This window comes from Denticeps clupeoides, chromosome 19 (genome assembly GCF_900700375.1).
Source record: "Denticeps clupeoides chromosome 19, fDenClu1.1, whole genome shotgun sequence".
In the NCBI taxonomy this organism is placed as follows: Eukaryota; Metazoa; Chordata; class Actinopteri; order Clupeiformes; family Denticipitidae; genus Denticeps; species Denticeps clupeoides.
Window position 1 is genome coordinate 14,942,134 of NC_041725.1, and position 22,079 is coordinate 14,964,212.

General features: G+C 47.9%; 2 protein-coding genes across 4 annotated transcripts in view; both read left to right on the plus strand.

The window, feature by feature from the left end:
- crocc2 (ciliary rootlet coiled-coil, rootletin family member 2) overlaps positions 1–19,059 on the plus strand; it is a 45,022-nt gene extending 25,963 nt beyond the window's left edge. For 2 of the 3 annotated variants that reach the window (XM_028961333.1, XM_028961334.1), the window contains exons 15-37: positions 51–195; positions 321–467; positions 548–778; positions 2,632–2,825; positions 3,028–3,155; positions 4,097–4,266; positions 4,928–5,107; positions 5,226–5,360; positions 5,486–5,629; positions 8,715–8,953; positions 9,350–9,509; positions 9,656–9,823; positions 9,898–10,282; positions 10,415–10,563; positions 10,782–10,902; positions 11,523–11,686; positions 12,036–12,286; positions 12,389–12,578; positions 14,382–14,531; positions 14,828–15,028; positions 16,057–16,179; positions 16,269–16,448; positions 17,944–19,059. In XM_028961333.1, coding sequence (XP_028817166.1) covers positions 51–195; positions 321–467; positions 548–778; positions 2,632–2,825; positions 3,028–3,155; positions 4,097–4,266; positions 4,928–5,107; positions 5,226–5,360; positions 5,486–5,629; positions 8,715–8,953; positions 9,350–9,509; positions 9,656–9,823; positions 9,898–10,282; positions 10,415–10,563; positions 10,782–10,902; positions 11,523–11,686; positions 12,036–12,286; positions 12,389–12,578; positions 14,382–14,531; positions 14,828–15,028; positions 16,057–16,179; positions 16,269–16,448; positions 17,944–18,027 — 4,039 coding nt within the window. In that variant the 3' untranslated portion in view covers positions 18,028–19,059. Of the gene's footprint in view, positions 1–50; positions 196–320; positions 468–547; positions 779–2,631; positions 2,826–3,027; positions 3,156–4,096; positions 4,267–4,927; positions 5,108–5,225; positions 5,361–5,485; positions 5,630–8,714; positions 8,954–9,349; positions 9,510–9,655; positions 9,824–9,897; positions 10,283–10,414; positions 10,903–11,522; positions 11,687–12,035; positions 12,287–12,388; positions 12,579–14,381; positions 14,532–14,827; positions 15,029–16,056; positions 16,180–16,268; positions 16,449–17,943 lie in introns of those variants that run through there. The other variant, XM_028961335.1, reaches the window with a different exon arrangement.
- A 309-nt stretch (positions 19,060–19,368) lies between these two features.
- Positions 19,369–22,079, plus strand: part of sned1 (sushi, nidogen and EGF-like domains 1) — a 28,892-nt gene continuing 26,181 nt past the window's right edge. Inside the window, exon 1 of the mRNA XM_028961357.1 lies at positions 19,369–20,380. Coding sequence (XP_028817190.1) covers positions 20,165–20,380 — 216 coding nt within the window. The 5' untranslated portion in view covers positions 19,369–20,164. The remainder of the gene's footprint in view (positions 20,381–22,079) is intronic.

Below are 22,079 nucleotides of genomic sequence, written 5' to 3' on the forward strand. Positions count from 1 at the left end.
CATTGTGTAACTCCCCTTCTTCACTCCACACTTTGGTATTGTTGCTCTAGGCAGAGACTGGTGGAGCAGCTGGAGGAGAAGCAGTCTGACCTGCGTAAGGAGCTGGTCCTTCAGAAGGAGGCTCTGAGTCAGCTGAGCCTGCAGAAGGAGGTGCTGGAGGATGAGAAGCACAGCCTGACCCAGGCAATTAGCAAGGTAGGTGCCCGGGCCCAATTTGAAAAGCCTGTCTTCCTGTGTATAGCAACACTGGTTCATTTCAGTTATCAACATTAAACACCGCGTGCCTGCTGGGTCTGTGTGTGTGTGTGTGCTCCATCAAGCTGGAGTCCCAGAATGCTGAGCAAGAGTTGGCCCTCACCAAACTGCAGAGAGAACAGGCAGGGTTGAGGGACTCTTTGGCCAAGATGGCCGCCCTGAGCGAAGGACTGGCCAATGACAAGGTGGATCTGAGCCGCATTCTGTTGAAGGTCAGAGGCTCTTTCAGGTGCCGCGCCGGACCACGCATCTACTGCATCGGGAGAGTGACTCTGTAATTGTGTATTGTAAGACTGAAGCAGAGAAGGCATCGCTCGGCGAGCGTAGACGGGGGGCGGAGCTCGAGCGTGCCTCCGTCCGGGAGGAGGTGACCCGTCTACAGCAGGAGTTGCTGAACATGGGTGCTGAGAAGCGAACCCTGGAAGCCTCAGAGAGCCACCTGCAGGGGGTGCTGGAGAGCCTGGAGGTCCAAATTGCCCAGCTGCAGAGAGAGAAGAGTCAGGGTTTGGCTCAACACACCCAGGTTAGGACGCCTTATTCTTTGTTTATCTAGGATGAGGCCATTTGAACTACCACTGAACGTCACTAAAGTTACAAAAAAAATGTCTTTTAATTTGAGAAATGAATCATTTTGAAGAAAACTTATTTGGTCCCAACAACGTTAGCAAAGGTACATACACACACGCGCACAAATCTAAAATTCCTAAAGGTCCAATATTCTCTCGCAGATGTGAGTACACTTGCACACACACCCAGGCCCCAGAGCTACATACGCGTGCAGGTCAACCCTGCATACACGTGCACACACAGACACACACCTCCCTGAACCATCATTACGCGTGATTCACAGTGCTCAGCTGTGACCGGCCTCGTTGACACATCAAGAAAAGTCCAACAGGCAATATTAGCTCCATCTGCCCGTCTACTCAACACCTTCCCCTGGTACCAAACGTGAACGCTGGGCTCTCCAGATGCTTTACGAGTGGTCGGGGAGAGGTGGTGGGGAGAAGGGGGGGTGCAGGGTCCTCGATGCACTGAGCAGGATAAATAGATATTACAGACACGTTCAATCTGTAGGAGAGGAGACGAGTGAGAGGAGCTCATAAATTAACACCTCTGAGACCCCACTAAAGAGACACAGCGGAGAATTCCGGCAGCTTGACGGTGCACACATTAGTCCGCACCAGGAAAGGAGGGGTGCAAATGTGTGAATAATTATGCAGTCCAGAAGTCTTTTTGGAATTGAGAATCCTGCTTTTCTGCATCTGAACTGGCACCCAGCAATGATTTTGATGGTGGGGTCGTGTCATGCCCTTTAATGCATTTCAAAAATATGTACATTTTTAAAAGAAAAAAAATTCTCAAACTGGGTGCCAAAAGTCCCAGTTTGTCCCTTTTTTGGACTTTGTGATGACTCGTCACCAAAACATGGCCTTGTAGGCCCAGCAGGGAAACCTCTAAAATTTCATGGAAATATTTGAACAACCTGCTATTTACCTAGTTACGGTAAACAGTCCGGGCCGTTTCTTTGTGGAAATTCACAGCTTCATTCCAACAATTGACACTGATTGACACAGTAATACATTTTTATATTCCGGGAAGGGTATTATTCATGCAAATGATCCTTAAATCAACCCCCCTGTTTAACCAAACACACTAAGTCAATTAGAGCCCATTTGGATTATGACTGGACTGTGACCAAGATCCTTAAAACAGAATCGGCTTCACATTGCCTTTCAGTGTAGCTGTGATTTGAAAATATTCCATGCTTTTGTGAATGTTTTGCTGGTTCAGTGCATGAGTTTAGCATATTCCCATATTTTTACTAAGCGCAAAAATTTAGAACATTTGAGGACCATACATATTTGAATGATAAAGACTTACTTTAGGTTCTTTTATTAAGTCTAATAAGTTGCACATTAATAATACCTTTGTTACAAAGTGGTTACCATCAGGTCGCCCAAACACAGGAATGCAGAAGTGTGTGTCTGTTTAAGTCTGTGATTATATTCATGAATATACCACTTATATGACTTAACAGTGGCTATACAAGTGGGTTTCAGCTAGGTTAGGGTAAATAAATATTTTTGCGATTTTGATCAGTAGCTTAATGAAGAATATAAAGAAAGTCATATTTTACACAGACACAAGCCAATCATAATAAGAAATGATAAATAAATTAAATACAAATCCATCTAACCATTTATTATGTGCTGTTTTAATTTGAGGCATACATTATTATATTTATCTATTTTCTTCATTTTTCAGAGCAGACACTAATTCCCTCTGCAGCAGCACAGGGTTAAGTGCTGTGACATTTTGTGGCAGCCATACCGAACTGTACATATTTCTATGATCCGTGTGTGTATGGGACAGGACAGCAGACAGCAGCGGTTGTTGTTGGAGCAGCAGAGCGTCTTGCGTCGGGAACTGGAGGCCCAAGCTGCGGAGCTGCAGAGGCTGGGCCGGGAGAGAGAGGATCTGGCCAAAGACAAGGCCAGCCTGTCCGTCCATCTGACCACGGCACAGCGCAAGGCCAGCGGCTTCACCCAAGAGCTGGTGGCCCTCAGGTGGGTGGGTGTGTGTGTACGTGGGTGGGCTGTTTGTGTGTGGCTTGTGCTTGCGTGAGTCGGGCTGTTTGAATGGGAGTAGAGGGTTTGTTTATGTGCTGGGGTTGTTTGGGAGCACAGCGATGTTTGCATGTACATGCATTTGTTTGGGAGTACAAAAACATTCATACTTTATTACCAAGTCTCTCTCGCTCTCTCTCAGGGTGGAGAAAGAAGCTCTTGAGTCAGCAGTGTTTGAGTCACAGGAGCAGGTCTCTGCACTGGAGGGTGACTGCAGTAGGCTGGAGGGGGAGATGCGTAGCCTGGTCCAGGCCAATGACACCCTGACTCGTGAGTAACATGGTGCAACGTAGAAATTATATTTATTATTATTATTATTAATAATAATTCTCTCCACTTGCTCTAGATTGACCATAAGTGTAACACTCCCTCATACTGTTAGGAGATAAATTGGAGTTGAATTGTGTCAGTCTGCAGTTTAAAATTTTCCCCTCGGCCAGGTTCCATTGCCAGAGATCCAAAGTACCCCCTCCTTCACATTTATCAGATTAGAGCCATTTTCATCTCCGTGTTTGCCTTTGTCTATTGCTGAAAGTGTTGGGTTTCCTCGACCTTGTCTTCACAGGCGTAGTCTCCCTGTGGTCAATGGCTTTGACTGTCCTGGCGTAATCTAGAGCTCCACGAGCATGAATCCCAGAGGGATTCCTGGCCACTTATTGCAATGCCCAGTCCATTATTGCAATTCATGCTAATACAGTGCAGCCATGAATTTGCCTGGTAGGCATCCTGATCATTTCTCCATCTGGTTTTCTGTGGCTGCAATGAGGGCTCTTTCATGCGGCAGCCATCAGCCATTTGCATCGTATGCTTGATGACATTATCACTTTCCCCTTCTTATCACCAGGATTCTTTACTAAACTGGTTTCTACCTTTGTTAGTTGTTGCGAAGACGGTGACGGTTCAGGAAAAAACTCATTTGGCATTTGGGCTTCAGTGTCAACAGGCTGAAGGTATCACTACCTAAACTAAATCTGTATATGAGTTGAGTGCGCATGCGTTTGTGGGTGCTTAATATCTTGGGGCAGCGGGTAAGGGAGCAGACCCGTCACCAAAAGTTTGTGAGTTCAAATCCCGAAACCGCCATGGGGCATTTAGCAAAGTACCATTCTCACACGTTGCCCCCTGGTCACCTTTCATGGCTGCCCACTGCTCACCAAGGGGACATGTGACAATTAATCACTTTCACTTTTCATTTGTGCACTACTATACAGGCGAGCTTGCGCGGCTGCAGACTGAGGCAGAGCAACAGTCTTTCAGCACTCAGCGGGAAAAGCAGGATTTGGAGGGAAGGTTGGCTCAGGCTGAGAGAAACACCCAGCTCTCCCTCAACAGCGCCCAGCAGAGCCACCTGCAGCAACTGGAGACTGAGCGCCGAGATAAGGCACGGTGGATATTTCAAAAAATGCCAGACACAATAAATTATTTCAAAACGTTCCCCACCTTGAACATTACCTATAACTGGTACAAGTCAAAAGACAAATGAATATGAATTCAAGCTAGGCTAGGTTTCATGTTCACGGCTGATTTCCTGGTTGTGTGCGCCTGTTATTATCAGTATAAATGTGTCATTGCTGTGTCCTGTCCTCGTTCGATCATTTGTCTTTTTACCCTGTTCTGTGTGTTTATGTAAGGGCCTTCAGTCTCTGTTCAAGTTGTTATTTTAAACAACTGTGTCCTTTCCTGCCATGCCATGATCTTGATAGTTGGGTAAAATAATCAAAAAATATATATAATATACAATATTGTGTTGCATTGGTGTGAACGCCCATAAACAAATGCATTTTTACATCACAAAAACAATTTTAGTATCCAGTGTATGCCATATAGTCAAATGTATCCTTGACATGCAAATCCCAGACAATATCTGCCATAATAATATAAACAAGAAGATAATGTCAATAAATGTCTTGTTTTTGAGGGATGGTATCTGCAGAAGTACAACATATTTTTGTATGCATGCATACAAAAATATGTTGTATTCGTGCATTCATGCATTGCATTCATGACTGTGTGCGTGTGTGTGTGTGTGTGTGTGTGTGTAGGAGCAGCTGTGTGCAGAGCTGACTGCGAAGTGTGAGCAGATAGAGAAGCGTTTACGTGGGGAATGTGAGGATCTGCGTACAAGCAGCCAGGTCGAGCTGCAGCACCTGCAGGAGGAAATGAGGCGGCTGCAGCAGGACTGTAACGCCCAGCTGCTGCAGGCGGAGAACCTCAAGCAGCAGGTGCGTTCATGAGGAGAGTCTTTGCTGGAGAGTGGGTCAGGATCCTGTAGCAGGAATTGGGCCTCGGGTTCCAGTCTCCATTGGTTTGAATATGGATGTGGTGTTTCCCTGTCTGCAGGCCCTGTCTGAGGTGGAGGTCGAAAAGGCATGTCTCTCTGAGAAGCTGCTTTCTCTGCATCAGGAAATGGAGGCAGCAAGCATGGAGACCGAGCTCATGCGCAGAGACTTCCTCAGCAGACAGGAGCAGGATAAGGTAGTGTGTGTGTGGCTGGAGGATGATAGTATCAGCGCTGATCTGTTCCTCACAAACGTGTTTGTCATCCAAAGTGTAAATCAAGTCCATCCTTAATACCTCCGGTGTCTCCCCTCTCCTCTCAGACCCTGGTTTGTGGACTGCAGGCCGACCTGGAGTCTCTGCGTTCGCGTTTTGAGGACTCTATCATCTCCCATGAGAGCACTGAGAAGACTCAGAGGGAGCTTCTACAGGAACTCAACCAGCAGAAAGAGGAGGTGCAGCGGAAGGTTAGACATGGGCCCCCCTCCTCATCATCACCACCATCATTTTTGTTTAGAAGAGAGCAGATATCAGGTACTGTTCACTCATGCTGCATGCAGCATTGTCTGAAAATGACCAACACAACTTCCATGAAGAGATATCTTTCGATGCCTTACCCACTAGGACACCACTGCCCTTGTGATACACAGCTATATGCTTTAGCAAATCTCACCTTACAGTCCTGTAGATGCCATTAAAGATCAAAAGCAACATAATGACATCACAATCCAATTGACATTATTAAGCATCATTATTATACATGATGTTTAGCTGATACTTTCATATTATAGTTCCTGCTGCGGGTTTTTTTTTCATTCTAAGAAGACTATTTCAATTAGTTTAAAATACCACCATTATTTTTAAGTTATTTTTCTCAATTATAGAATTTATTGCACGTAATTTAAAGGGCAGTTAGTTTTTCTTACCCAAGATTAAGATAACTATTGGATTATTTCTGTAAATCCTGACAACATACCTAACATGTCAATTAGGCTTTAAATGCAAATGTGCAGAATGGTAAATATTACGAAAGGAGTGTGTGTGTTATAAGTATGTAAAGGTTTGTCATTGTAAAGTGAAATTTAACTAATAAATTCAACTGTTCAACAAAATATAGACTGCAACATAATCCATGCCAGGCACAGATGGATGGTTTCTATGCAGGATGTGCTCCTGCTCTGCGCTTCCAACTTGAGTGGCCACTGGCTGACCCAGACCACTCCGCTCGGGCAGAGAATTTACACGTACTAACAACAGCGTAGAACCGGACAAGTGAGTGTGTGGGAGAGCAAGCAGTGCTGTCACACGAGGATGGATGGATGAAGAAAGGGAGGGTGGTCATGTTTGGGTTGGCAGTGCCCGTGAGTCTGGGGAGGCACCATGCGAGTCGCCCTGGTCCAATTAGTGCCTCCACCAGGGAGTGAGCCAACAGTGCCCAACTGTTGATGTTGGCAGCCAAGCCTGGCCACACTAACACAGCTACAGAGCCACCAGCTGCAGCACACAAACCACAGCAGCCTGTCAGTGGTGTGTGTGTGTTTGTGTGTTTGAATGTATGCGGATACTTTAGTTTTACTATTTTTGTGGGGACTTAATGTCTTATGAGGACCACATAAGATATCCAATTGTTGCAGAAGACGTTTGGCCACTAGGGTTAAGGTTAAGTTTAGAATCTGCATAGGCTATGTGTTTATGTTTGGGGCAGCGGTGGCCTAGCGGATAAGGAAACGGCCCCGTAATAAGAAGGTTGCCGGTTCGAATCCCAGTCCGTCCAAGGTGCCACCGAGGTGCCACTGAGCAAAACGCCGTACCCACACGCTGCTCCCCGGGCGACTGTCATGGCTGCCCACTGCTCAGCAAGGGTGATGGTTAAAAGCAGAGGACACATTTCGTTTTGTCACCGTGTGCCGTGCTGCAGTGTATCACAATGACCATCACTTCACGTTCACTTACAGTTATTAACACTGAGAGAATTTAAAAACAGGTGAAGGATAGAAATGTTTGTGTTTATATTTTAGAGTCTATTAAGATTTGTTCCTGAAAGTGCTCTGTTTGAATATTGCAGTTTTCTTTTTACGTTTGTCTTGTATTTATTACCCTCGGTCCTCACAAGTGTGTGTGAGTGAAAAGCTGAGGTTAGGGATGTTGTTTCTCACAGAAACAGGACGCTCAGCAGATCTCCCCTCTCACCCGCCTGACCTGAGGCGGTACACAACCATAACTCACACCGGCCGCCACACCGGCCTGATCCTGCCGCTTTAACCTGCGATACACACAACCGCACACACCGTACCGTAACTCAACGGAATGACACTTCACCAGAAATGATCTGTGTGCAGTTATGTTTCGCTCCATCAGTAACAGGACGAGGCCGCCACCCAGATCAGTGTGCGTGCGGCGTGCGATACGTGCGTGTGGTAGCTCCGGCCGCACTGTGAGATCTGGCTGCGTTTCGCCCTTTTCCGTAATCCCGGCGCGCCGCTCTCCGCGCACGGAGTGGGAGAGTGACAGGGCGGGAGATAGAGGAGCAGGGCGAAGGAGAGGGGGAGTGATGGAGGGGGCTGCTCTTGTCCATATAAAAAGGGGAGTGTGAGTTAACCCCTTGTGTAAATAAGCTGGTGACGGAATGTTTGTTTTCTCCAGGGCAGCAGGGAGAGTTACACGCCCCCTCACGAACACACACACACACACACACACACACACACAGACATTCTGGTGCTCCACCCCCTCCCAAATGAAAGTAATAAATACTTGTAATTAAGAGAAAACAAGCTGAACTGGCTCAAGATTATTTTTCTCACATTAGAATTTATGAGAAGAAAACATCTTGTGTGGCCCTGTGAACAGAATGCTTCTACACACACACACACACACACACACACACACACGCTCCTCCTCGGCCCTGCCAATGTTTATCGTTTTCTTTGCTTACGACCCCATGCTCCGAGGATGGCGACGGCACCGGGCCTCGTTTCCGCAGCCATTCCCGGGTCGGTGGCCAGACCCGTCCAGCGTTACTCCTCTCTCTTCCTCTCGCTCTTCCTGCCTCTCCGGAGTTCTGGCTGCGGTGGCAGAGTTCTCCGCCATCAGCGGACGGGCCGCTGCCAGACTGTTACCAGAATGTAGGTCATGTTCCTGTGTGTTCTGGAGCAGGCGGTGTTTGAACCTCCCTGCGTGTGTGCTGGATAGGACAGTGCAGCCCACCCTGCACACGGCTTGGTGGGAGTGTGTAATAAGACTGATCTATTGATTTTATTGTCTTATTCTCTCCCTTTGACCCCTCTTTTACGTTCCTTTCTAATTGCTGGACGGATATCAGAAAAATTAAGATATACAATATTGCAGAGCACCAGCTTTTACAAAGCTTCACTTCATCATCTAAAGTGTAGATATAGACGATCCAGGGTGGTCCAGGTGATGAGTCAGTGGTATCTTAATGTAAGGAACAGTTTAATAGTTTTAATAGCAATCATTTTTTTCTGTGAATTTCATATCCCTAAATCCAACGATCAGTGCTGCCTTGTTGATAAACTGCAAGTTACTGATGCTCAGGTGGAGGTGCTGCTGAGAGAGCTGCAGGAGGCGCAGGAGGCTCGTGACGTGGGCCGCAAGGACCTGGTGCAGGCGCGCCGTGAGCTGCGGGCGAGCAGCGAGGAGAGGGACGCCCAGAGAAAGGAGGCCCTGGAGCTGAGGCGGTCTCTGGGGGACGAGAGGCGCGAGAAGGAGGCCGTGCAGACCTCCAACCGTGAACTGCGGGGTGCTGTGAAGAGGGCGGAGAGTGACAACAACAGGTTGGGTCCTGCGACATTTACATGATACGGATCTTTATTGCATAGATTTACTGCATTAATAACATGTACTTACATAAGATTGTCACTCATGTGCACTGTACCTGTGTATTCATGTCATGTGATGTGACAATAAATGTGATTTGATTTGAAATTATTAACAATGAGCTGTCAGTGGTGCTGATTCCTGGGTTGAGGAGATCATATTCATCCAGTAGCATTTTAACATGCAATCAGTAGCATGGGTGATACTGAATAAGTTAAACTCATTCCAAGCACCCTTGATCCACAGGGTGTAGCTCACACACCTGATTGGACAGAATATGTTATTAGTCTCCAGTTCCGACCTGACTTCAGCAATGCTTGTGACACCATGATTACGAGAATGTTCTTTTTCAGTCTGAAGCGGGCTGTGGAAGAGAAGGAGCAGCGACTGGTGGTTCTGGAGGAGTGCAAGACCTCGCACCATCAAGAGACGGCCAAGCTGAGGGCCACCCTGCGCGAGCTGGAGCGTTCCCGTCTGCAGGCGCGCAGAGAGCTCCAGGAGCTGCGCAGACAGGTGGCCACTTTCATATGCAGCGTCGCATGTGAAGAACGTGCGGACCTTTAGATGCACGATTAAAGAAGCCAGGGGTGAAATCCCATCCTCTCGGCTCTTCTGTGGAATCTGAGGACGTCAATGCATCTAATCCGATCTGATTTCAGGTTAAGACTCTGGAGGGAGAGGCGGCCGCGCGGACACAGGAGCTCCAAGAGCTGCAGGCCCGGGTGACCCAGGAGGAGCAGCGGGAGGAGGAGGCGAAGAGGGAGGCGTTTTCACTCCGACAGAAACTGCTGGAGAGCGAAGCAGGGAGAGAGGCGGCGCTGAAAGAGGTGAGCTGGTGCATGTTTCATCGGTACACAGCCATAGATCTTCAGATGTTGAAAAATGTGTCACTTCCTGACAGTCCTCGGCGCTGCAGCGTCGAGTTGCAGAGCTGGAGGACGCCGAGAGGGCCGGGCAGGAAGGCCTACGACAGCACGATTCCGCCATGCAGGAGAGCCTGCGGCGGCACCACGATGAGACGGCCCGTCTGGAGGGGGCGCTGCACAACGCCCAGACCCAGGTCCGAGAGTTGAGCCTGCGGGTCAGCCTGGCCGAGGAGCAGGTACAAGGGTTGGGGCAGCAGTTAGCCCAGAGCGAGGACACCAACCGGGATCTGGACCAGAGGCTGGCAGGCCTGGTGTCTGCGCTGAGACGGACGCTTGGCATCAGGCAGAACGGGCGGTCTCTCAACGCCGGGGTACGCGGGCGGAGCCTATCCCCGTGGAAGACTCGCTCTCCTGTGAAGGGTATTCACTCACAGCCTCTAAGAACATTCCAGAAGCGTTCCATTAAATTGCCCACTTCCTGTCAACGAAATGAACTGAATTGACTTTTATTTCATGATCATGGATTTCTGCTCTGAATGCTTGCATGTGCAGGTGATGAGCCTGCGCCCGAGGGGGGTCTGGCGGTCGGGGGTTCCCCACGTTCTCCCTCTCACATGGAGGAAGGGGATCTGGATGCAGAGTCGGTGCGGGTGGCGCTGTGCAACTTTCAGCTGGAGCTTAAAGACATGCAGAGAGACCGGGTAAAGCCCCACACTCGCTACACACACTTAACTCACCTGGGGAAGGGTGGGGAGATTACAATGGAGTTCAGAGAAAAACGTCTCGGCGGACTGTACGTGCTGTTCAGCTGTCGGGATGAAGGGAGTGTGAATCCCGTCGCAGTAGCGAGCGCGGTGCTCTCTTGTTGGTGTAGTACGGTGTTTGTCTGCATGTTTGTGAATGCGGGTGAGTGTTGCAGGACGAAGCCCAGGCGCAGGTGCTCGGCCTGTTGCAGCAGCTGCGTGAGCTGCAGGCCTCGCAGGACCGAAACAGCGGGAGAGTCCAGCAGCTCCACAAGAAACTGAAAGAGATGGAAGAGGGTGAGAAATCACACACACACACACATACACACACACATACACATTTTCACAAGACCATATGCTGGTAAGTACATGCACTACCAGACAAATGTTTATACACACAACTCAATGGAGGCTATGAAGAATCTAATCTAAGGTGCCACTGAGCAAAGCACCGTCCCCACACACTGCTCCCCGGGCACCTGTCATGGCTGCCCACTGCTCACCAAGGGTGATGGGTCACCATATGCTGTGCTGTATATCACAACCACTTCATTCAGATCATTTACTTTCATGACTGCTTTGCACAGTTATGGCATTATCATAAGCACCTTTTAGAGATTATCATTATGTTAAGAGGACAAAATCAGCCAATGGCTTTCTGAGCCAACAGTCATCACAGCAAAATCGCACTGCTTTAAAGAGCTTGAAATATTTAGTTGTTTACAGTTTTGTGTTATGTCATAGTTATGTGTCATCAGTTCAATTGAGTCAGAAAAAGAGACCTGCAAATTAGTGGGTCTTTACTAGACACGTGTGTAAAAATGCACCGAAACACACCTGTATCGTATGCACTCACTCGTACATGCAAAAGCCTTCTGGTGACTGATTTTCTTAAATGCCGTCTGCATGCGTACCAGGGAAGATGGAGGTGGTGCAGAGGTTGGAGGGTGCCCAGACCTCCCTGTCTCTTCAGGAGGAGGTGGCTCGCCGGGCGGAGAGGGAGAGGGGACGTCTGGGGGAGGAGGTGACACGACTCAAGAGCAGCTTACAGGCTGCAGGGGCTGAAACACAGAGACTTCAGGTGAGACCAGGGTCATGTGAGCGTCACCCTGGTAATCAGCGCCTTCTTTGCCAGAAGCTCTCACTGCTTCTAGTGTAGTAATTGTGAATTAAATTATTTGGGTGTCTTAAAAGAGAAAACTACAAAAGGACCACAATGGTCTTAGTTCACATTTTATGCACAATTTAGCATTAAATACTCAACAGAAGTCACAGTCTGGTGGATGGAGACAGATTCTAGAACAACAGTGAACAGTTGTGAGAAACCTTGCTGCCAGAAAGTCCATTTACCTTCTTCAACTTCACCTTCCCACCTCCACCAGTGTGCATACTCTGATATGGACTATGTCGTAATCACCTGGCCCATGTAGGAGAAACTGCAGCACGGCCAGCAGACGGAGTCTCGGTCCGACTCGGAACGGAAGCGTCTGAAGGAGACATGTGAGCGGGCGGAGGCTCGGGCAACGCGGGCGGAGCTGTCTCATCGCAGCCTGGAGGGGGAGCTGCAGCGTGCGCAGCGCCGTTTGGCCGATGTGGAGGCAGAGGTGGGGACACTGCAAGAGCGCCTGGCTACGCTACGCAAGGAGCTGGTGGAGAGCCAGGAGAGAGGAGGTCTTCTCAGGTATGGGGTCTGCCCAGTCCCACCACCGTACCAACCAAGTATATGATGAAGGAACGGTTCATCCTGGTACCTGTTTTTCAGGACAGGTTTCCTCCCTTTCAGGGCGGAGGTGGACAGGCTGGGTGGGGCTCTGGCCCGGACAGAGCTCCAGGAAGCCCAGTTGAAAGAGCGGGTGGAGGTCATGGCTGCTCAGCTCAGCGAGAGCAGCGTCTCCATAGGGGCAGCGGAGGAGCAGGTGGCTCAGCTGCAGCGGACGCTCACCGCCACTGAGCACGACCGCAGGATGCTGCAGGTACGGCAGGATGATCATTAGACATCATTCAAGCGGTACATAATCCCATAAAACAAGGATGGTAGTAGCCTAGTGGGTAACACACTTGCCTGTGAACCAGAAGACCCAGGTTCAAATCCCACTTACTACCATTGTATCCCTGAGCGAGACCCTTAACCCTGAGTTGCCCCAGAAGGGACTGTCCCTGTAAATACTGATTGTAAGTCGCTCTGGATAAGGGCGTCTGATAAACGCTGTAAATGTAAATAATCATGAATACAACAGACATTTAAGGGTAAGGTTACATTCAATAATGGCAGAACGTTTTAGGAGGCCAATTCAAAGACAGCAAACTGGAAACAAGTTGACTCATAATTTTCTATCTGCGTCCCCACTGTATGATCACCCAGTGATTCAAATAAAACATTTACTGTGCATTTATTAACGCAGGGTAAATTTGTTCCTGTTCTACTTTTCGGACCCAATAGTCCTTCACAGCACTTTCAAGAAAATGAAAGGTGAAGCATGTTGCAGGGGATAAATGGTATGAGAAATGGAAAGCAGTATGCCATTAAACAAGTGAAAATAGATGTTGGCCTCATAAACACATAGGAAAGGTTTATTATAACTGTGGACTCTGCCCCTTAACAACTTTTGGATCCATCGTTGATGCCTGACACCCAATTGCAGGACTCTATCCCATAAATGTAAAGTGTGCTTGTTGAATGGTGCTTGTTCTTGAGGTAGTAAAGGCATAAAATGTTTTAACCGGGGCATTTTGTTGTATTAAATGGATAAAAACTAATCAAAGAGACCAAAATTGTCCTGAAATTTGCAAACTAATATGAGCTGTTGGTAGTTGTGAAAGACAGTTGTGAGTCGGTGGAAATGTTTTACGTTGCTGCTTCCCAGGCGTACAGTAATGTGGCAAGTTGTTTATGTACCATGATGGCCACAAACGCTCCCATCAAAACCATTCTGACTGAGTTACGGTCCCAGCATTCCCCGACTGATCTCGCCTCGGTTCCATACCAGGGCATTTTAATTGAGCCTCTCCAGATCTAATAAATAATCTCTCTCCCATTACCAGTGCATTCGCATGATTTATGCTGAAGTTTCACAACTTTTCCATTTTAGGATTTTTTTTTTTGGTTGTTTACCTTTGCCGCAGCGGTTTCCATGAAGGACGTTGATGACGGTGCAATAAAATGCTCGGCCATGCTCATTAATTCTGTGCGAGTTCCTCAGGAGAGTCGTTGGGGATTTAGTCTGAGGCTGAGCCTTAAGGATGCTGTGCAAACACAAACAGAACATGCTCGACATAAATCTTTACGTTTCTGCTTGGGATTTTTGAGCCCGACCTGTCACTAAAAAATGGATGCCGATTAAATCTGAAAATATTTTGTATTAATCTTAAATGTCAACATTGCTGTACCCTCATATCATTGAGCATTACATGTTAAATTAGACTGTATAAAATTACATTTTATTTAGCTTACACTCTCATTTCCACTAATTACAGCTATGGTGGTGGTAGTAGCCTAGTGGGTAACACACTCGCCTATGAACCAAAAGACCCATGTATAAATCCCACTTACTACCATTGTGTCTTAACCCACTTAACCCAAAGTTGCTGCAGGGGGGGGGGGGGGGGGGGGGGGGGGGGACCTGTCCCTGTAACTTCTGGTTGTAAGTCGCTGTGGACAAGGGCTTCTGATAAATGCTGTAAATGTAAATGTCTATGGTCCCATCAGTATCTTGCAGGTCATCTGGTTGACAGATTGCTCTGTATAATGCATTGTGCATTGTGTTCTGGAACCTCAGGACAGGCTGGATAAGACACGTGAGGCCCTTTCTGAGAGTAAGATGCAGAACCATGCGCTTACAGAACGTGCTCAGAACCTTCAGAGAGCCCAGGAGGACAGTGATCTGAGTGCATCAGAGCTGGAAAAGCAGAACAGGGCACTGCAGGAGGTAAGACCATTGTTGTATAATATAAAATTATAATAAAATAATCTAGTGCCCTGGTCCTGCTGTGGTTTGCATGCTTGGTGTAGAACACATCATGATCGGTTTTATTTACATAGTTCTAGAATGAGATAATGAGCCGAAATGTCATCTTTAGAAAGACTTTAGCCAGTTACAGGAACCAAGCATGGAAACAGCAGTGATGTGGATATCCAGAGAAGCATTTGCAGAAGGGAGTGTGAGAAAATAAACACTGATGGTCTCTGAGATGACCTCCTCCTGTGTGGCGGTGGTGTGTGCAGGCCCTGAGGCAGAGGCAGGAGGGGGAGCTGGAGACCCAGGAGAGCTCCAGGCAGCTGCAGAGGGATAGAGGGGAGCTGCAGGGCCGGGTGGCCGGGCTTCAGGCCTCCCTTCAGAGGCTGGAGGAGGAGAAGGGAGAAATGGAAAAAGGCCTGAGTCGACTGGGCAAAGATAAGGCCTCGCTCAGGAAGACCCTGGAGAAGGTTGGTGCTTCTTTCTTCTTCATGTTCCGGTCAGTCAGATTTTGTGTTGTGCATTGACCCAAGTGAGTTTTAACTCAATTGCCAATCATCACTCCAGGCTCCTCCCTTCTGGATGTGATAAATACATATGAAAGGGATTGGTTTTTTTTCATCATGATATGCAGCAAGCACAGCACACAGTGCATGCAATAAAATGTGTGTCCTCTGCATTTAACCCATCACCCTTAGAGCAGTGGGCAGCCATGAAAGCAGTGGCCCCTTGGCGGTTTGGGAATTAAACATTTGGCTATGAGTCCACTTCCTTACCAGCTAGGCCACCACTGCCCCATCAACTAGCTATACGCACAACTAGCAAGCTTTCTTTTGTGTATCTATTTACAGAAGACATGCTTGATATGACAAGATGGCCCAAGCACAAAATCAACCATAATTTGAACAGCACAAATGATCATACAATAGAGGTTGCCTGTTGAGAACCGGCAAAATGACAAAGTGGGATGTTGGCAACACACCAATGGCAGAGATCTGCACTCTGGAAAAAATAACCATTAAGTTGAAATTCCGTAGATTAGCATGCTGTTCCAGGCCAAACTGATGTGATTTGTGCCCTGGCCTGATTAGGGTGGCAGCGAACACTGTGATGTTGCATGCTCTCTTGGCTTGTCTGCATTTTTATGGTGTCGTGGGTATTTTGTTATGCTTGTTGTGGGTAAATGCTAGTTGGTGTTGCATGCCGTGCCATTGTCTTGCGGGATCTGAGAGTCTTTTGTAATTCTGCCAGGCATGTCCTGCTTCAAAGGGGCCTCTTAACCGTTCTGTTTGTTGCATTTTTTCCATGCCAGGAATTTTTGGGTTTAGGGACCGTATCAGAGGGTGTGATCGGCTGGAAGATTTTTCTATCTCTTACTAAAATAAGGACATATGGAATATGTTTTAGAGATTGTGTGTGTGTGTGTGTGTTTTTTACATTTAGACAGTTTTCATGTTTGAGTGCATGTTTGTTTGCACATGCCTGTGTGTGTCATCAGGTGGAGTCGGAGCGGAGGAGGCTGGAGGAGGCGTCGGGCCATGAGAAGAAGCAGCTGGAGCAAACAACACACACCCTGCGGGACGAGCTCACTGAAGCTCATACACAACTGCAAATGCTGCAGGTAGGAACAAGATGAGGAACACGCCTCATCACTGGCACGTACCAAATCAAACAGCTCTGATCCCGTCTCATCCCCGTCAACGTGTGCAGGCCCAGGTCTCCCATATGGAGCACGCTCACTCGCAACGCCTACTGGAGGCGGCTGCACGCCATCGGCAGGAGCTGGACCAGGAGACGGAGCGGCTCAGGGGGCCGCAGCTCCAGGCGGAGCACGCGCTGGAAGTACGTGAGAAAGCTCATCGACAGAGAGTCCGCTGCCTGGAGGAACAGGTGAGGGTCCAGAGTAGCATTTTAATTAGTACCGGTGTACCAGTATCATTTTAAAGTGAACTTAAGTGAAAGTGAAGTGACTGTCATTGTGAAACACTGAAGCACAGCAAACGGTGACACAATGAAATGTGCTTTTAACCATCACCCTTATTGAGCAGTGGGCAGCCATGACAGGTGGGAGCAGTGTGTGGGGACGGTGCTCATTGGCACCTCAGTGGTACCTTGGCAGACCAGGATTCGAACCCTCAACCTTCTGAATACGGGACCGCTTCTTTAACCGCTAGGCCACCACTGCCCCTTATTGATGCATATTGAAAGAGTGTCCCCCAGGACCTACACTCATTATATTTTACTTGCATAATTCACTGTAACACATAGGTACATAGGGCTGCACGGTGACGTGGCAGTTTGCGACATGGCCTGACACCTTAAAGATAGTGAGTTTGAATTCTGTCTCAGACCTTGTGCGTGCAGAGTTTGCATGCTCTCCCCGTGTTTGTGTAGAATTCCTCAGGGTCTCCGGTTTCCTCTCACCATCCAATGGCATGAACTCTAGGTGAATTGCCAACTCAGAATTGACCGTAGGTGTGAGTGTGTAAGTGAAGTGCGTGTGTGTGTATCCACCCTGTGCCCTATGTCCCAGGATGAGCTCCCGTAGCCATGACCCTCAATAGGACTAAGTGTATATAAGCAACAGTGATGGAAATAATGGTGTTAAAATAATTAATTTTTCAGTAATGGGAAACAGTTACAGTTACTGACAACTGTTACAGTTACTCCCATCAACTGTTACTGACAATAACATGCCGCCTTCATCCAACCACGCTTTCAGCCACAGGAGCTGCAAAGCATTTTTCTTTTCTTGGGCGAGGTGAGATACAACTGCATAAGGGATGATAATTTATTAAGTTAAGCTATATTAAATTAGACCCACCTCTGCCAACCAGAGGCAAAGGTGGGTGGGTCTTTGCACAAACACAAACGCGCAGGAGAGACGCAGCAATGGCGAGTTCTGAAGTAGTGTTTTTACAGTGGAATTACAGACCTGACTTTTCCCTTTTTGAAATTAAGAATGTATTTTTTTTAAATGTAAATTATGCCTGGGAAGTCTTTATCCACATCGGAAACAAGCAATTCAAATAACATTAAGCTGCTCTCATTGTCTCACACTTCATCAAACCTAGCGGCCAAGAATCGTGGAAGCTGATAGCAGCAAAAACCCAGGTGCAGCTAATGTGAGCTCCACTAATGAAGGAGGACAAGGACAAGCAGCCACGCCCTCCGCATTCTGACATATTTCAACATTTTAAGTCACTGTCACTAGAAACGAGTTATTTTCATAATGCTCTAACTTTTTGAAACTTTTTTAACAAACAGACAAATACAGACAGTAGACGGTGCAGGCGGTGGTCAGTACTGATAAGCAGAGATAAAAAGCAGACTGGTTATTCTGAGGACACCTTCTGAAAGCACGTACGTATTTGCTCCTCTCTAGGTGTGCACGCTGAAGGAGCAACTGGAGCAGGAGATGAAGCGCAGACAGGCCTACGTCAGCCAGATGCTGCGACCGGGTGTCTGAGAGGGAGCACGGGGCCGTGTCGTGGCAGGTGGAGCAGTGGCTGTCCTGAGCTGCTGCGAAAAGACCCTCACCTGTCCTCCTAACATACTGTTTACACGCTGAAGCTGGGAACACACACACATACATGCAAACACATGCACAGAGACACCACTAATCTGTTGTAACGGAATAAAGGAACAGCGAAAAAAAGAGTTCCGGTGCGCAGTAAGTGGTTTTATGGTAGCAAACGCTGAAAAACACACACACACACAAACACACAGACCATGATTTCAGGGAAAAGCTCTTGAGTCGACACAAGTCCACATCCACACTTCAGAAATGTTCAACCACAACAAACAATGAGAGTGTTGTTTCCCCGCCGTGCTGCAAGTGCCAAATTGTTTTAAGGATTTGTGCCTGCGTGCCGCGGCCGTCCGTGTTTATACATCTTATTAATGCCGTCTCTCTGTCAGAAAATCGGGATGTATCCGGGGATGGGAATGCTGTTTCTCTCCCGACGGCCTTGTTCTGAATTATTGCTTTCACCTAATGGCTGCATGTCATATTAATCTGAAAGGCCACATTTTTGAATCACGAGCCATTAAGACACACCAGTGTTGATTCATTGTTTTTGCTAAATGAAAAAAAAGGGACAGTGGGAATGTATTCGATGTGACGCACTGCAAAAATAATTAAGAGAAATATAAGAAATGAACACTAAGTTTAAGGTCGCAATGACTTAATACTAATGAAATTATCAGCATATGCAGCAGGATCATTTTTCTTGTCAAGAAATTCTTAAAACAAGAATTGATTAGTATAAAAACAGGAACTCTCTGATGCTAAACTAGAAGATAAGTTCATCTCAATTGATTAATCTCATGTTTCTAGGTCTTAAGATCTTAAATAGAACAATTTGCAGTGTGAATGATGTTTTGCATGCTACAGTGTAGGTTTCTGCAGATGATGACATTGAATCTTAGCCTCCGAGCACAATGATTGACACACATGATGAAGAAATGCATCTCAATAAAGTTGAGCGTTGCGGGACGAGTGATGTCTCCCTGTTTACTTTGGCCTCGAGGTGCGGGGATAATTGCTCCAGCTTGTTTTGATGTGTGCAAACAACTCATAAACCACTGCTGCGATCCCCAGCGACATTCCCGGTCCAGGGTTCCGATTCGCTTTGCTAATGACCCTCTTTGTCAAAAGGAGTTTTTTTTCTTTTTTTTTTTGCATCCGCAAAAAGATGATGACCTCGGCTCGGCACCGCCAAGACTCCCTTCTCTCACATAATACTGCAGGACTCTGAACCGGGTCCAGCCAAACTTTCTCCTCCCCCAAACATTGGCTTTGAAATGAGAAGATCCATATACACAGTATGACGATTTTTGAGGGGAAATAGAATTTTTTGAAACATTTTAATAGAAACCAGAGAGACTTTGTATGACGGCAGCTTTGAAGTTCTGCGTCTCGCGCATGTTTTACATGACAGAACGTGCGCGGAACTCGCGGCCCTCTGAGGGAGCGCAGCAGAGAACGTGAGATGCCGAGCGAGGGCAGCAGGCTGTGCGTGAGCGAGGGAGGGAGCTGTCAGGCGCTCTTTTAAGCGGCTCTTTGATTATCATAGTTCCGCCCAGCGGTTATCCAGCTACCGGCCTCTCTGCAGCCATTGGCCGGGGCTCCCTAATTATGCGAGGTAGCGAATCCCCAGGGGGGGAGGAGCCAGGGCTGAAAGGACTCCTTTGGCAGGCAGAATAGAGCTTTTATTGAGGATATTTCTAAGCAAACCATCAGGGACCAAATCGTTGGATTGTAAAAAAAAAAAAGAAAACTGAGCCAAATCACTCAGCTCTCTCTCTCTCTCTCTCACACACACACACACACACACACACATTCTCACTCACTTTTTTCTCCTCCTCTGCTCACTTATCTGAGAGTCGGAGCACAGCTCAGCAGTGGAGCAACCGGCAGCACACAGAATGCGAGGAATCTGGCCCCCTGTCTCAGCCCGGTTGCCCAGCTAACAGACCGACACTCAGAGACAGAGGAAGGGACAAGAGGAAGAGGAGGACAAGACACTTCATCTGGAGTCCTTGCTGAGGTCCAGGTGTGCGTGGAGGTGCCGTGACCTGCTGACACCTCCGGTGCTGAGGTCATGGGGCCGAGGGCTCTGACATCCTGCCTCTTGTCCCTGCTCTGCCTGGATCTCCTGGCCAGAGGTGCGGAGGCTGCTGTCCCCCTAGGAGACTTCTACCCATTCGGGCCGGAGGAGGGGGACTCGCAGACGCCGGCACAGGACGATGGGGGCTCGGGGCTGATGGAGACGTCCGTGGCGTTCCCGTTTTTTGGCGACAGGCACGCAGGACTCTACGTGAGTATAGGATCCTGGGTCATGACTGATCCACACGTGAGGGAGAATGTGCTCTTTCATTCAGACCAGAGCGGCTGGGTTTAACTGTGTTTCTGTGTGTGTGTGTGTGTGTGTGTGTGTGTCACTGGGGTGTTTTTATGCGCTGCAGAGTTTAGAGTGCTGTCATCCATAAGCAAACACACACACACACACTCGGATAAACAGCTGGACAGAGCTTCTGAGAACAGAATGAACGCGCGAGGAGAGCTGAATGAACAGATAAACACTGCCGTGGGAGAGGTTAGCGGTGAAGGGGGGGGTGTTATTAAGAAAGCCGGCTGCATGCGACCGCTGTACGGCCGAGTGCGGTGCTTTGCTTTTCCAAATCAGCACCACCTATTGCACCTCATGTGTCCGTCTCTTCCCCAAAACACCGTTTCCCCCCTCTGTTCACCCCCGTTCACCTCTCTCTGTTCATTCATCCGCTCGCCTCCAGCCATGCCAAGATGAGCTGAGCTGCCACGGCAACAGCGGGCCAGGGGAAAGGTCGCGTTTCCCATCTGAGCTGACGGATGGTTGCCGGGGAGGTGAGGTCAGTCGCTCGCCGGAGGGATGGCTGCCCCTCCAACAGCAGTGTGTTGTCAGGGCCGATATTGTATTTTTGCTTTGCTCTATTCCGACGCTTGGCCAGGGGACCTGGGAAGAATGCCCCCCGGTGAAATAGTTGCCCTGGGGGATGGGGGGCACAGTTGGGTGTGGTGGAGTGTTTTAATGTAACCCCAGCATGTGAATTCTCAGATGGAAGCATGACTGGACTTGTGACTCGGTGCAATGATGCCAGTGCGGGACGAGGGGGCGGGTGTGTGACACATTCGTTCATTGCACGAACACACTCACACACTGTACCTACAGAGAGAGAGAGAAACAGAGGGACATTTTCTGCACAGGTGACATTTTTGAATGGACAGCGGAATGGCACCGGAACTTTCTCACGAAAGATCTCGGCTGTGCAGCAAGAATGATGTGCAACATGGGGATATCGGATGTTGCTCATCCACTTATTTTCTAGACTCTCCTAGCCAAAGATCTGAAGCACAGAAATAGAAAAGAAGAAGAAAAAAAAACACCCAAAAAATAACTGGAGCAACTGGCTGAGGTTGCGGAACGCTGCTGCTGTCTAAAAGCAAACCCCCCTGCAGCAGCTCTTCCCTCTCTCTACCGGAGGAATGTAAAAACTCCGCTTTACTGCCATGTGCTCTGCTTCCCACCTTTCTCTCTCTCTCTCGCTCACTTTCTCTCTTCATTCTTCAGGGAATCGGAAGGATTTTCGATGTGTGCTGATTTGTGATAGATTTGGCCACTAATACCAAGCTTTGAAGCTATCATCACTGTTATAGTCTTACAACGGTGTGTCTCTCAAACATCCCCAGTAACCTTCTTTCACCTTTAACTGTATGTAATTGTTATAACATTGTTACTGAGATGTTATTAGGCAAACATAACCTATAAATTACCCCTGTTCCCCAATGTTAGTATTGATTAAGGGTCCTCTGAAAAGAGACTCTAGATCCCTTAAAATCCTTTTAGGGGAGCTTTGGAATACAGGGTAAAAAGGTGACATTTTCTAACCATTAAGGTGTGCATGGTATGTAGTTAATGAAGAAAATCGTATTTTGTACTGCTTATTTTCCAAAAAGGCTAGTTCAGGAGCTAGAGCCCA